At 34.8% G+C, this 15,277-nt stretch overlaps 1 protein-coding gene across 2 annotated transcripts; it reads left to right on the forward strand.

Annotated features, from left to right (window-relative positions):
- The first annotated feature begins 1,925 nt into the window (after nt 1–1,925).
- Nucleotides 1,926–6,391, forward strand: LOC147399401 (alanine--glyoxylate aminotransferase 2 homolog 3, mitochondrial-like). 2 transcript variants are annotated; one of them, XM_086444757.1, is made up of 9 exons: nt 1,926–2,283; nt 2,599–2,833; nt 2,940–3,110; nt 3,792–3,935; nt 4,032–4,211; nt 4,900–5,125; nt 5,432–5,545; nt 5,635–5,721; nt 6,108–6,391. In XM_086444757.1, exons 1-9 carry the CDS (start codon nt 2,153–2,155, stop codon nt 6,149–6,151), a joined length of 1,332 nt encoding a protein of 443 aa, XP_086300883.1. In that variant the 5' UTR covers nt 1,926–2,152; the 3' UTR covers nt 6,152–6,391. The 2 variants fall into 2 exon arrangements, with proteins under 2 accessions (XP_086300883.1, XP_086300882.1); XM_086444756.1 differs by having other exon boundaries at nt 1,927–2,286; nt 2,603–2,833.
- Nucleotides 6,392–15,277: the final 8,886 nt, after the last annotated feature.

A 15,277-nucleotide genomic window follows, 5' to 3' on the forward strand; every position in this document is an offset into this window, starting at 1 on the left:
AGAAATTATATGATGTGAGTAGAGATAAGAGATTGCACGTACCTCGAGAATTAGTCGGGTGTTTTAAGAGATTTGGATATCTTGATCCAAAAAGCACAAAATTAAAAAGGTAAAAATGACCTAACCCGCATAATCTGACTCCCAACCTTACTAAGACTTATGGGTATGCCATATGTAGGAAAAATTCGCTATAGACAATGACATGGTGTTGGGCAATTAGTTATGTTGAATTTTTCGTCCAAATGACATGCTGATAAGCCTTAATAAGTTTTTAGTCTTACCAACAAGGTTTGGCCAAAAAAAAATTTAATTTAAATGAGATTATTTAAAACTCCATGTTTAACAAAATACAACTTTCTTAAAATTCATTTTATTTTATCTTTTGTCCACCCTAGAATACCAAGTGTAGCATCTTTTATCTTCTCGTTCCTCATTCCTATTCCTTTCATTTTGAATTTGGTATTGGGGGTGTTGAAACTTATGTGCTCAAAGTGTTACGTATGAAATATGCAAGTTACATAGTTTCGAATTAAAAAAGTGAAAATTACATAATTTTTTCTTTATTTCTCAACTATTTATAAATGAAATGTATTTGAAATTAGAGTTATAATGCATGTTCACTTAAGCATATTTTTAGTGGGATGACGACAAGTAATAAAATGAAAGCTTCTCTATCGTAAGGATCATGAAAAATCAATTCACATGTTATTTCAATAAAAAGTGAAAATTACGTAATGTTTCCTTTGGTCATGCTAACTTGAACACATTACTAGTAGCATGGTAATAAGTAACAAAACTAAAGCTTCTCTATTGTAAGGATCATGAAATGTAAGTTCGTATGCTACTCCAGTAATGTGTGAGCCTGGATGGTAGCTTCAATCTTAAAATCATGATTAGGTATGGTGTCTCATTTCTATAAAATAGAAATAGTATCCAAGTAAAAAATTTGGTAGGAGTTTAAAACATAAAGGACTCCTAACCAAGTTGTTTTTGACATTGCACACGACCTCATATATTTAATCTCCAACACAAACATGTCACATAGACACTGCACAATTCTATAAAAACAGGACATTGTTTTGGATCGCGACTCCCTATCTTATTAGTTTACATAGTGTGGGGTGACGTGAGTTCAACAAATCATTATATAAACTAGGAGATGATATGTGCAAACACACATTTATTAAAATAAGTTATTTATTATTTAAAATATTTATTAAAGAGTTTTTGAAGATTAAATAGTAAAAAAGACATTTTTTTTAATAAGTCGTATTGGGTGACATTGGGATTTACAGTGATTCTCATATTTTTGACGTGGGGTGCACACATAATCATAGATATGTTTCCTTGAGATATAAGTACAAAAGCATCTATAATTATGTGTGCACCTCCACGTAAAAAATGTGAGAATCGCAATAAATCTAATGTCACTCCAACATTAGTGTTTTTTTAATTTTGAAAATTAAGTAATGTGTGATTGCAATGTTCTTGTTTTTTACCAAATTGACCCGTTTGAATCCAAAATCTTGGTGTTCAACCCCTTCAGCTCCACTTTATCTCATTATAATAGTAAAGATAAAATAATTTAATTCTCCTGGTCTTGATGCTATCTACATTCATAGACAATTCCATTGATATTCCCTAATTATGTGTATTATATCTCTCCAAATCCTAATTATCTAGATAGGTGGATGGACCCATCACTAGTTTCTAGGTTTACAGCCAAGAGAGAGCCGATCCGGTCCATATCATGATGACTTGTCATGCCAAACTGTATCCGTAATATGGGCACAAAAAAGGTAAAATAAGAAATAAATTAAGGAATTAAATAAGGTTAATTTCGTCATTTTACAATAGTTAATTGGGTCACAATCACAGCACCAAATGTTGTTTATAAGCCCTCCGTCCTCGCTTCTTCTGCCTTACCAATATCTCTTTCTCTCTCTAAGCTTCTTCTGCTTCATTTGTGAACCGTTCTCCATTTATAGCCAAACGAGAGAGAGAGAGAGCGAGAGAGAGAGAGAGAGAAGAGTCTTTCATCAAGGTTCCAAGATGCAGAGACTCTTCACAAGGGTAGTTTCTGGAAAAAAAATTCATTTAAGGCGTCGTTGCTTCTCTCAGTTAGCCAAGATCGAAGCACCTCTTCAATCGAATGACACCCTTATTCCGAAAATGCCCCCCTTTGATTACTCTCCTCCACCCTACACTGGACCCACCATGGCTGAGATCTTGCAGAAGCGAAAAGAGTATCTCAGCCCTTCCATGTTCCACTTCTTCAAGAAACCTGTAAGCTCTCCTTCTCTACCCACTATAAAATCTCTTTCTTTTATTTCTTATATTTAAGAATTTAGATCCATTATGGTTTTTTATTTTGGGTTTTATTTTGGATTTTTTTATCTTTTTCGTATATTCTTTTAAATTTTCTTCAGTAAAAATGGCGATTCAGTTACTTTATCCCATGCTTCGTTCTTATCTTAATTGTCTTGCATCATTTATGATCAACGGTAGTTTGAAGTGGGTTCCACTAGATTTTTCAAGGTGGGGCCCACTGATGATGCTTAGATTCTTTTTTTTTTTTTTTCTGATGGAATTATGATGACAGTTGAACGTGGTGGACGGGAAGATGCAGTACTTATTCGATGAGGATGGACGTCGATATGTCGATGCATTCGGGGGAATCGCTACAGTGTGTTGTGGGCATTGCCATCCCGATGTAGTGGAAGCCATCGTTAATCAGACGAATCGATTGCAGCACTCCACCGTCTTGTATCTGAATCACGCCATAGCTGATTTCGCAGAGGCATTGGCGTCTAAGCTACCTGGAGACCTCAAAGTAATCTTGTTTAATTTGATTTTAATGTTAGTAAGGAATTAACGTGTTTAGGTAGCCGTAGTAGTCGAATGTTCTATTAATTCGAATTATGTTGGATGTGTTGTAGGTTGCCTTTTTCACGAATTCTGGAACGGAAGCAAACGAACTAGCGATGATGATCGCTCGATTGTATACTGGATGTCATGATATCATATCAATCAGAAATGCATACCATGGTAACGCATCCGGAACAATGGGAGCCACTGCCCAATCTATTTGGAAGTTCAATGTTGTACAGGTATACTTGAATATCAAACCAAAATCTTTCTTGGGTGTTTAATAATTTGTTAAACTAAATTGACACGTTATAGATCGTGCGGTTCATTTTAGATGGTCATCGAGGTTCACAGACGGATACATGGGTCCACTGCCTTAATTTTCATGGACCCAATTTTGGAACCCTATGATGACTTGACTTGAAATTGATTGTGTGGATGGTCGAAGATCGGCGTATATAGTCGCTCTAGCATGATAAGGCCACTAACCATCTTTATCGACCTTTCCTTTATTTTATCTCCTATTGTGGCTACTACTACATTTTCACGATTGTATCTATTTCTAATTTTATATTTCTAAGTCTTCGTGCTCAACTATCTCAACATCCTCATCGTGGCTATGCCTTGGCCACAGTTTATCTATTGATAGAGTGTGAGCCTACCTCTATTTAGAAGGAATAGGCTTCTTAGAGATTGGAGTCAAGCACTAGTCCTCAGTAAGTGTTTGATGTCGATCCTTGTAATTGGAATTGTATTATAGCGGTTTTGAGGTGTTTCTGTGTCGGGGGCATAGTTCCCACTTTAGTTAATGTCTCTTAGAGTGGAGGAAAGAGAAATTATCTTGGCCTGCAATTTTCCTATTTTTGGATGTGAAAAATAATATTTAATAAAATATTGATTATTACATCTTCTTTTGCTATCAGAGTGGAGTTCATCACACACTGAACCCAGATCAATACAGGGGTGTCTTCAGTTCAGATGGAGAAAAATATGCAAAAGATGTCCAAGACATCATAGACTATGGAACTAGTGGTCGTGTTGGAGGCTTTATTGCCGAAGCCATACAGGTAGCTTTTATACCATATTTTCTTTCTTTTTTTTCTCAGGAAAATTTCTTTGCTCATTTTTAAGGGAATAAAAAAACTGCTTTGCCTTCCTCACAGGGTGTGGGTGGAATTTTAGAATTGGCACCAGGTTACTTACCTGCTGCATATAGCATCATAAAGAAAGCAGGAGGACTATGTATAGCTGATGAAGTCCAGTCGGGGTTTGCTCGTACAGGAAGTCATTTCTGGGGATTTGAGGCACATGGTGTTGTGCCCGACATTGTGACAATGGCTAAGGTCAATCCTTCTGAATTCCTTTTGGGTTATTTTTTTACCTATTTTTGGATTGCCATGTGCGAGAAATTTCTCCCTGGATATATCCTAAGTTAACCTACTTCTCTAGCCGAAGAGATGGCTGTCATATTTGGGGGGGAAATGTGAAATGTCTCTCACAGTGTCAGTTTTGTAAATCTTGGAGCTGGGTTTCTTGGTTTTAACTCTCAGGCAATCGGGCATCTTGACTCTTGGGGAGTTTGAGTTTTTGAATCTCCTGTGTGTGGGAGATTTTGACTCTCAGGCACTACTATCCTGAAAACTGGCCATAATGATCAAGTGAATTTGTACTCCAAAATGAATGACCCCACTTAGGTCCTCTCCAATCTCTAAATCAAGTAAAAATGACCCATTTTATTGTTTATTTGGAGTAATCACCACAGAACCTTCTTCGACTCCAGATTACAACTTTGCCCATTTTTTATGAGTGCGATTTTGGAGACCCCACATTCTCATTGCTTCACGTGTATTAAAAAAAGCACCCCAACATGATCTAACATTGGGTATTTTCATAATTTCGAAATGCCTTTCAAAACACGTGGAACAATGAGAATGTGGGGTCTCCAAAATTGAACTCATTTGTTGCGAGGTTGTGCTATACATTTGGAAGTTCCTTTCAGGTGTTTGACTTGTTTATTTCTGTTGTCTTCAGGGCATTGGAAATGGTATCCCTATTGGTGCAGTGGTAACCACTCCTGAGATTGCACAGGTCTTGACCCATAGCAATTACTTCAATACATTCGGTGGAAATCCTGTATGTACTGCTGCAGGTCATGCTGTTTTGAGGGTAATTGAGAAAGAAAAACTCCAGCAGAATGCATTTGTCGTGGGGTCTCATCTGAAAGAGCGTCTCACTTCCCTCAAGAATAAATATGAAAGTAAGTCTTCCCTCCACCCTTCATATGTTATCAATCCTCATTTAAAATTATATGCAACCATGCATAAAATTCATGTAAGCATCAATTTTATGTGCCAATTCACATTTTTATTTGCATTTATGTTACATTAGCATCATATTCGCAATGATGCATAAAAATGGTCAGAGATATATGTACGTAGATGTAGTTTGGTGAGCTTTTAAAAAAGGGGTTTTATGAATTCTCATTGGTTCTGTTTTTTGGTTCTTTTCTGTTTAGATTCTTCTAGTTGATGAATTTAAGTATATTATATTTATTCCTCTGTAGTTATTGGAGATGTGAGGGGAAGAGGTTTGATGCTTGGAGTTGAGCTTGTCACCGATCGCCAATTAAAAACCCCAGCCAAGGCTGAAACTTTGCATGTTATGGACCAGATGAAAGGTCTTTCTCTCTTTTGCTATCTCTCACTCTCAGTGCCAACCTACTTCGTTACTATATTCTAACTAAAATATCTGATTATGTTTTTATAGAGAATGGAGTACTGATTGGGAAAGGTGGGTTTCATGGGAATGTTTTCAGAATCACCCCTCCCTTATGCTTCACCAAGGAAGATGCAGGTGGGGCTTTCTTCCACTCACATCTGTGCTTATATTTATAAACTCAATTACTTTTGTTTAGGCCATAACACAAAACTTGATCGGTCAAATGATTCCAAAAATCTTTGATGTATAAACCATAAACACGGCGGTCAACTAAATTTTCAACATGTCTTGTTCAAATCTTAGTTCTTCCACAAATGGTTACGAAATTGATTGGATGGCTGGTCGCTCACTAATTTGAACGCTACATACGGATGAGCCAACAAGGTTCACTTTTTAGGCTGCATGGCGCTCTGGAGCACCATATATAATACCCTACTCAATCCACCCATTTTAATCGTTTTTTATAGCCTCATTATTTTTTTGCCTAATTGGGCGTCTAAATTTTTTTTTTCTGTTTGCAGACTATGTCGTGGATGTGATGGATTACACATTGTCAAAGGTGTGAAACCTTCGCCACAACTACAGATAGGGAATCTTTATTAAGTCAGTCGTATGGGAGAACCAATCTGTATGCAGATGTGAATTATAGAATATATGCCAATGGCAATTGTCAATATATTTTGATTTCTCTATTAAATAAAGGGTTGGGATCCATAGACTCATGAAAGTGAACTCATTCACGTACAATCCCAACCGTGTAAATACTAAATCTAATTATAGGGATTTATCTTCAAGATTCATGTTATATTCTTGGGATACTTGTTTTTTTTTTATTGAAACCCTTGGATTTCACATGTACATGGTCAGGTTTGTGAGTGTCTACCAATCCTGACCCTTAAATTAAATGATGTAATCTCAAAAGGAGATGTTGAGACATCACCTAGTTGTCTCTCCCAATAAATTGACCTGGCTTGGATGCATATCTAAAGGCGCTGGCTAGCCCGACTATTAAATGGGCTGGATTTTGGATTAGATTATTAGACCAACCGAAATAAATAAGAAAATGGCCTGTTTAAGGCTGGAACAAGTCCAATTCTTAACTCATTTTGGGCCAGAATTTGGATTGTATAAAGTTTGTCCAAATCGGTGTTTCCTTTTCCATCTCTGCCCTATATTTGATGGAGAGTCTCAAAAGTTATTTTAGGTTAAAAAAGTCTTATAAACTGTTACACATAATTTTGAATGGGGAGATAGGATTCTTGTTGCTGACCCCAACGTTTGGTAGAAGCAATAAATAATGATAATGATGATGTTGATTTTTACCCAAGAAATTTATCGAACTACCCTAGAAACTGTAGAATTGTTTCACAGATATTTCCGTGTCTTTCTCAACAAAGCTTCGATTTTTGCCACCAAATGCTTAGAAGCTAAATACTTAGGATCTCAAAAACAAATAATCCAATTTGTCTTTATAAGAAGAAAACTACTCTAACAGATATCATATACTATATAATAAGAACAAGACTCTGGATAATAGGGTGAGGAGATCATCCTCACAAAAAATTCATCCCATTTTGAAACTTTTAACCCCATTTTATAAATTAGCAGTCAAAATTTGATGGTCTAAACCCATCAAAAGTGGTTTACAAATTGAAGAATCATGGCCTGTCAATTTTGACCGTTAATTTATAAAATGGGGTGATTTTTTTGTGAGGATGATCTCCTCGCCCTAGAGATCATCCTTGCAAAAAATTAGCCCAGTCCGAAACTTCTACCCTGTGGTACAAAGGTTGTCAGACAATATTGTCAAAATTTGGTTATCTCTCGATCCCGACCCTAAGTTAATTTATTAACATAAGAAAAGAATTCTTGTTGCATTATGGAACATAACCATGAGCCAAAGATAAATCTAGACCATTCAATTATTTCAATCGATCTCGAGTCGTGCCAACAATGCTAGTATGGAAACCACTTATTTAGAGAAAATCCTTGATTTTGTTAAGAGTTGTGATAATCTGACTCTCCCCTCTGACATACGTCCCTTACGCGAAAAATCTGGAAAAAAAAAAAAAAAAAATCACCCTCAACTTGTCTACCCATTTTATCACAGTGCCAGCAGGTTCATTAATTATGAAGGGCTTCCACAAAACACATGCGTTCACACATGTCAGTTTGCAGACCTTGTTACAAGGTGATACAACTACAATTGTATGAGAGACTCCTTGGTCCTTCCTTACTCATGAGGAGTTCCTTACCTCTCAAGCTATACTTCATGAGGAGTTGGCATGTAGGAAGTTTTTAGTGCACCTTAGCTATCCCATGTTGGTGTAGTCCCCATGCTTGTCACCATTTGTACATTTGCCACTCTGGATCTCAATAAAGTCTCATGTGAGTAGATTACATTTAAGGTAGCATGCAAGGGTCATCTCATTTCTCATGCTTGGTTGTAAAGCACCATTTCCTTATTAGTGGGTTATACATTAAGACATATTGGAGGATTATATATGCCTCTCTGACCCCTAGTAATGTAGCAATGGACCTTATATAACAAGGTAGGACCAACATTGACCTGCCAATAATTGGAGTCGTCCTAATTAAGGACATGGCCGAACCTCATCACCTCAATGCTTCGGGTGGATGGAACATGGGGTACAAAGTAGTAGGTACAAATATGGGTGTAGAGAATGCTTGACTCGTATCATTGCATTCACTATGACAATGCATAATTGCATACAAAGTAACGTAAATCAACGATTAAATCGCAAGTTTAATAATACTTAATTTAATAGTCTGAGGGCTTTAAAATAAGTTGAACCAAAACCAAGTATTTTGAGTATAAATTTAGCATGGACAATTTAGAGGTAATTCCAAGCTTACCTCTAACAACTCGATATATAACTATGGTCGTAACTCATGCTCCTCCAACCGCCTGGTAGCACGAATGTGGTACCTGCCAAGAATCCTTTGATACCCAAGTTAGATAAAAATTAAGATAATCCCTCTTTAAGTAAAGCTCTAATTTTTCTTTTAAAAGGTTCTTTCACCATCGATTTCTCTCCCTTATATAGGATTTCCCTTCAATCCCTTTGATTCTAGGGATTCTCTCCTTGATCCCTTAAATCCAGGGATCAAATAATGGAAACTCCTCACCCAAAAGGTAATTAAACGATTTAGAAGTAACGTAATTGATTCTATCAAAATGCTTGTAAATTCTTAACAATCTATCCCTTTTCTTAGTGAAGTAAGAGATTGATTTGGATTTGCACACACTCAACCCTAATCTACCCTTCAAGCAGGGTAGGGGTCAATATTAACTCTGACTTGCATTTGGGTAGAGCTAATATATGGACTTACTCGGTCGTTACTGGGCTACTAATCCTGTTAAAAAAGCACTTACTTTGAGTAGATTCTCATCTAATATGCTCTGACTTTCGTTCAAATCATGACTAATGTAAGGTTTAGATCATTTATTGCTTTTACCCTCTACAGACACCTAAAACGAGAAATTCTCGTGTAAAATTGATGGTCTAAATACCTCAAAAGTGAGGGGGGGAAACTTCAATGGAGACATTAAAAGGATATATAAACTCACTCTCCGTAAAAAAAAAAAAAAAAAAAAAAAAAAAAAGGATCCAATTTTGACTAGAGTGATTATGGAGGAACAAGATTTGTTTGGCTGAGTCCAAAACTCTAGGACTAGACTTTGTTATTTTTTGTAAAATAAATTACACATATAAACATAACTAGCTCCCTTACCTTAAATATATTTGATTATAATAAATAGGGTTGATAGTCCTGACATTTGTTCTATAATGACATCTAATATTAGAATAAGCTCAATATAAATTGAGTTAAAATGTGTTTGGATGACATGTTATATGATTATAGAGTGACGTTTTGACACTGAGGTCGCCATTTGTTAAACGTGGCTCACCATGATAGACTATGGAGAGCTCACTATGAGAGAGCATCATCGATGAAGATTCTAAAGTAGTAAATCTCTCACTCTATTGGTCAGAGCCCTCTAAAATACATTTCAATCGGCACAGCATAACATAGTGCTCCATTCCTAGCCAATAAAAAAAAACACTAGTGCCTCATGGGTAGGCTGTAAGCCAAACCATCTTTCTTAAAGGGGCTAATTTTTACATACTCCCCTTCAGAGTTTTGTATATATTTAAGATACCCCTACATCTTCAAACTGTTGATATAGTCCCTGAGTGTTGTATTTAGAACAAGAATTGGAATCTACCGTATAAATCAGTGAAAATAAAATAAATAAATAGAGTGCAATCTTATAAACACTAATGCATCACATCCTATCAAAATTTCGCAATTAAGCGTACTTATGCGAGAGTGGTACCAAGATGGATGACCTCTTGGAAAGTCTTCATGTCACACTCCTCGATCTTGTTAGTAATTTCTTAATAAAATAAAATAAATAACCAAATAAATCTGGAGTTGAAGAAGCTTTTTTTTATATATATATAGAAGGGAGAGAAGCTTAAGAGTTTTGATAATATAAAAAAAATCAATAAGTTATCAAATAAATATAAATGCTTATCCTAAAAATTGAAGAAGAGCATTGATATTCTTAGAAAAGATCAAGAGCTTTTGGCAAAAAGTTTAAAATAAGGATATTTGGATATTTTAAGAGTCGTGATTTTCTGACGCCCCCTCTAACACATGTCTCTTGACCTGGTATGGGCTAGAACCATAGATTTTTTCCCTCAGGATACACAACTATATATCCCCATAAATATGTGCATTTGAGTATTCCGATGAAAAGAATTTATGATTCTAGCACATGGCGTGTATGAGGACATGTGTTAGAGGGGGGGAGTCAGAAAATCATTATTCTATTTTTAATTAATCTTCAAAAGAAGATAGTGTTCAAGGGGGGTATCTAAGAATCAGTTTGAAAATCCAGGGTGTCTCTAATATATACTAAAACCTGGAGGGGAATGTCAAAATTATTCTTTCTGAACGTTTCCAGGCCATGTGAACTAGTATACAAGTTGATTTCTCCTGTTTTCTATGGCACTCATGTCTTACTTTTAAAGGGTTTTAATGCACAAAAGTTAGGAAGAAAAGCTGGGCATGGAAAAGTTGATGAAGTAAAATATCCTTTTAAGTATAATTTGCTACAATTCTAGGTCAACCTTGTATTTAAATATCTCTTTTAACAGAGAGAGAGAGAGAGAGAGAGAGAGAGAGAGAGGCTTTTCTCATTGAAGTTAGGGTTTTGTGATGAGGGGGAGTCCACTAACTTGATTCCCTTCAACACCTTTGTCTTCTATACATTTGATTCTCGAGCCCCACATGCCCCTATTCGAATAACTCATGTTTCTCTTAACGGGAAAAAAAAAAAATATATATATATATATATATACACACATATATATTGTGAAATATCCCCTACAAAAATACAATGTGGATCATTTTTCAATTGCCCACAAGTTGTCTATACGAGGATAATCTAATTGGTACTAGACATTGTCATTTCCTTTTCATTCCAATGTATTTACATATATAGTCCAAAGTTTATGATATTTAGGTGATGTGGACCATTGCTCACACTCCCCCTTGCATGTAACGTGTCTCTTACATACTTATGATTACCTGTTCTGATACCATTTAGAAGCCTATGAGCCTTACTCATCCTCACAAAATTGGCTTGTAAGATAGGAATTGCCCCAGATTTATATATAACCCAAAGTTATGATATCTAGGTGATGTGAGACTATTGCTCACATTCTGTTTGAAAAAAATAAAAATAAATTTAAACTAAGAGTAATTAGTCTTGAGATTGGCATAAATGATGGTGTTATGAATGTCATTTTTTTCAGAGAGTTTCACGTCGTACTCTGGGAACAAATCCTCTATCGTATTTTTTTCTTATAGTTCCCTGTAGTTCAATTAGACGGTTGAAAGAGCGTCACATGGTATACACCCCAAAATCCCTTTGTTAAAACGTTGGAGTTCAATAATTGTTCATTTTCAATTCATTTGATTAGGTTTAAAAATATTTTGTTTTTACAAGTCTGATCCCAATCATGATCACTACCCAGTTGATGTATTAGATCTTATTTTTCAAGATGAAAGAATATTGCATAGAACTACAAGAAAAAAAAAGCACCACAGACGATTCACTCTCACTCTCATCTGTTCACTTATTTATATTTCATCCCCAAAGGTCCAAACTAATTACAAGAGTATTGATTTAGGGAGAGAAAGGTGACATTAAAAAAAATTGATTGACGAAAGTGCTCACATCAACATATCAATCATTTAGGGTGTTTTAGTAATTTTAGTAATTCATCCTAATCCATCCAAGGAAAATTAATTAAATAAAAAAAAAAAAGCTGGACTAGTTAGAATTTTCGAAAATGAATATCTATGAATAGTTTGCAAAGCACCACCAAGAGAATGACAAATACGTGGACGGCCCACAAACCATACCTGAAGAGGGAATACAAAGTACAAAGGGAGACTGCAATTTAATTGTTTAATTAAGTGTGTAATCATAAGGTTTAGCCCTATGTGCCACTGATTAAGACTTAATGAGAGGGTCATGACAAAGGTCAGAATTACATTCTCCATAATTGTTAAAGTTTTATTCTTAGTGCATCTAGCAGTAAGTTCCAATGCGTCACTATGATATGAGGTCATCTCTACAATATAAAATGGATTGATGATGTCATCATTAAAGATTAGAGATTAGAGATTAGAGATTCCTACGATGGGTGTAATTTTGTTAGATTAATGTTGGAGTGACATCATTGGGGGACACACGGAGACATCTTGATGTGGTGTTTCATACATGTCTGTAGATGCATTTTACTTATATCTTGGAGAAATGCATCTACAAGCATGTGCGCTCCACCACGTCAAGATGCTCCTCGTGTGTCCCTCATTGAGATCACTCTAGTACAATTCATTTTGTTAATATGTAATTATCTCAAAATTTTCTAAAATCCATCAAATATTGTGTTTTATATGTTTTACTTCAACCTCAAGGCTAGGAAAATGAGGAAGGTAGCAATGTATTGGCTGCCTATATAAAATCGTCATCTGTTGAGATGAATCTTGATCATACCCTATACTTATAGATACCAAAGGCAACATGTTGAGGTGATTCTTCAGAGGCAACGTGTTGCAAGTGGAATCTACCGGACATGATTCTGGACAAAAAAAAAAAAAAAAGAATGTGAATCGTTCAATAACCCAAAATCTTTGAGATAAGACTTCAATAACGATGACTTCATAAATATAGATACCAAAGTTTCGATGTGCATTCTCGATTTTGTTTTTTTTTTTTTTCAATGAGGATTTGTGTGCATTTTAGAATTTGACCTTAGGTTCTGACTCGTAAAAAAAAAACACATGATCCCAACCTTTAAAATACAAAATCCAATGATTGAGATTTTTCCTTGGGATAAGTATATTTGAGATTTGTGTTATCAAGATACTTATAAATTTCAACCATTAAATTTAGTATTTAGAGGGTTGGGATCATGTGCTTTTTTCATGAGTCATTCTTAAGAGTCAAAGGATCCCAACCCTCACTCTTGTTAACAACCCAATGCTAGAAAGAAAAAAAAAATGTGGTGTTTGAGTTCAAGTATGATTGAATTTTGACTTTCAAAAATTTTGAAATTTTTTTTATTAATTTTAATTCAAAATTTTGATATACGACATATTTAATATATATATATAAGATATTTATTTTAAATTTTTACGACGAGTTGTTTGGACCTATAGGTCTGACTGGAAGAGACAGGGCAATTGGCCTCTTAAAGCACTATATCTAGCCCAAATCCCCCTATTACATGCAATACCCCCACAAACCTCACATACTAGGTAAGTTGGAAAGAATCCATGTGAGTAGCGCGGGCAAAGGTGAGGGTGGGGGGCTTGAACTTGATAAATATATAAGTTGACACAACATGGCAATATAATATATGAAACGCTTCTTATCCATGATAGAAAAGCCATTTTTTTGTATATTTATTTAATGTCTAAATACTCAAAACTTTGAGATAAGGTTTGAACCATGATGGTGATTTAATATGTAAAATATACTTCACACATAATTAATATCAACCATAATGAAACAAGATAAACAAAAGATGTTCACCAATTCTGTCAAACAAAACATGAGTGACAAATCGATTACTTGACCACATTCTTCAGATATATTATTTAAGAAAAAGCTTTTACCGCACTTTATTGGAATCCTAATTATTTTCTACCAATCAGAACTAATACATAAAAGAAATTGAAAAGCAAATTTTTTTTTTGATCCAGTCAAACCATTCACCAACTGAACAGAATTTGATTAGGGATTATATTGATTCAATAAATTGCACAACACCACTTTTAACATTGCTTTTCAAGATACAAGAACTCAAATTGATCTCAAGATCATATGATCTGGATAAGTCAAAAAAAAAAAAAAATGTATTAGATTTATTAAATATTTAAAATGAAATCATTTTTTTTTTTGGATAATCGGATATTCGTGTAGACAAGGGACCAGGCTCGTATCTGCTCAATCCATAGACCATGGCCTTGTATAAGGACTAGTACTGGGACACATGCAATGCACGCACATCACACGTATCTGGCAAATAGGGGTGCATCTTCATAGGTGACCCTTAAGGAATTAATACTCATATTAGATATCAAACACACGACCTACATGCATTAATCTCTTATCTGTTTGAATTGCCATTGAGTCAATCCCTTGAGGTTGAAATTGTTTATTCATATTCATTCAGAGCTAACCAAACTTAGCATGATAATGTATGCAAAATTACGCAAGTGGGGCTGGAGCTTGACCTCCACTCATTGTGGGAAAAAATATATGTATGATGAGCAATGCATCCCCTAACTTTAGTTGGTCGCATGGAAAGAAAAAAAATCAAAAAATCCTATAAACAAATGCTAGGTACCAGTAATCCATCCCAAATGGAAAAAAAAATGTACAAAAGTTCTCATTCCTCATTCAAATGTATTTGCAACCAAGGCCTATGACTTTATTTCATCGATCAATTAAGCTATTTTATGAAGTTACTTTATTGTATAGGGCCGAGTTACTTTTTATTCTAAAAATATTTGACATGGAACACTAAATATTTATGTAATATATACTATCATACACAAGGCTTCTCATGCATTAAAAATGAAAAAACCAGCAGACAACATGAGATTGGGGGGGCTTTGAAAAGTGTAAGTTGATTACTTCCATGAGTTAAATCTATGTTACCTAGTTCGTTGAATTGAAATTCCTGGTCCACCAATTTAAAATGAACCCGGTTCGTAAGGGTAAGTAGAGAAAATTTATTTTTGGGTTTAATTTGGTTTTCTAGTATGGTTCGCTAGCTTGATTCACTTGTGCATACATATACACAAGTTATAATTATAATTATAATATTAAAAATTATAAGTTAAATAGAAATAAATTAATAAAATAATTTAAATTTTAAATATAAATACTAAAAAAAATAAAAGTCATTAATTTTCTTTTTGAGTCATCGAATTTTATGCTTTGATCTGTCGAACCCAACCAAAATTTGTTAGGTTCGTAGTTTGCTTGATTTTACGAACCGTACCATGAAATTTGCTCACTTCGTACCGGATTTGTGATTTCAAGGAAAATGTTAATTAGTGATAATTAAACAAGGTA

Source organism: Akebia trifoliata, chromosome 6 (genome assembly GCF_017979445.1).
Source record: "Akebia trifoliata isolate Shusen 1 chromosome 6, ASM1797944v1, whole genome shotgun sequence".
Lineage (NCBI taxonomy): Eukaryota > Viridiplantae > Streptophyta > Magnoliopsida > Ranunculales > Lardizabalaceae > Akebia > Akebia trifoliata.

Bases quoted from the DNA above. Each gene is read 5' to 3' on its own strand.
- LOC147399401 (XM_086444756.1), top strand. From the start codon at position 2,053: ATGCAGAGACTCTTCACAAGGGTAGTTTCTGGAAAAAAAATTCATTTA. The intron at 5,126-5,431 runs GTAAGTCTTCCC...ATTCCTCTGTAG, and splicing joins CCTCAAGAATAAATATGAAA to TTATTGGAGATGTGAGGGGA. The intron at 5,546-5,634 runs GTCTTTCTCTCT...ATGTTTTTATAG, and splicing joins TGTTATGGACCAGATGAAAG to AGAATGGAGTACTGATTGGG.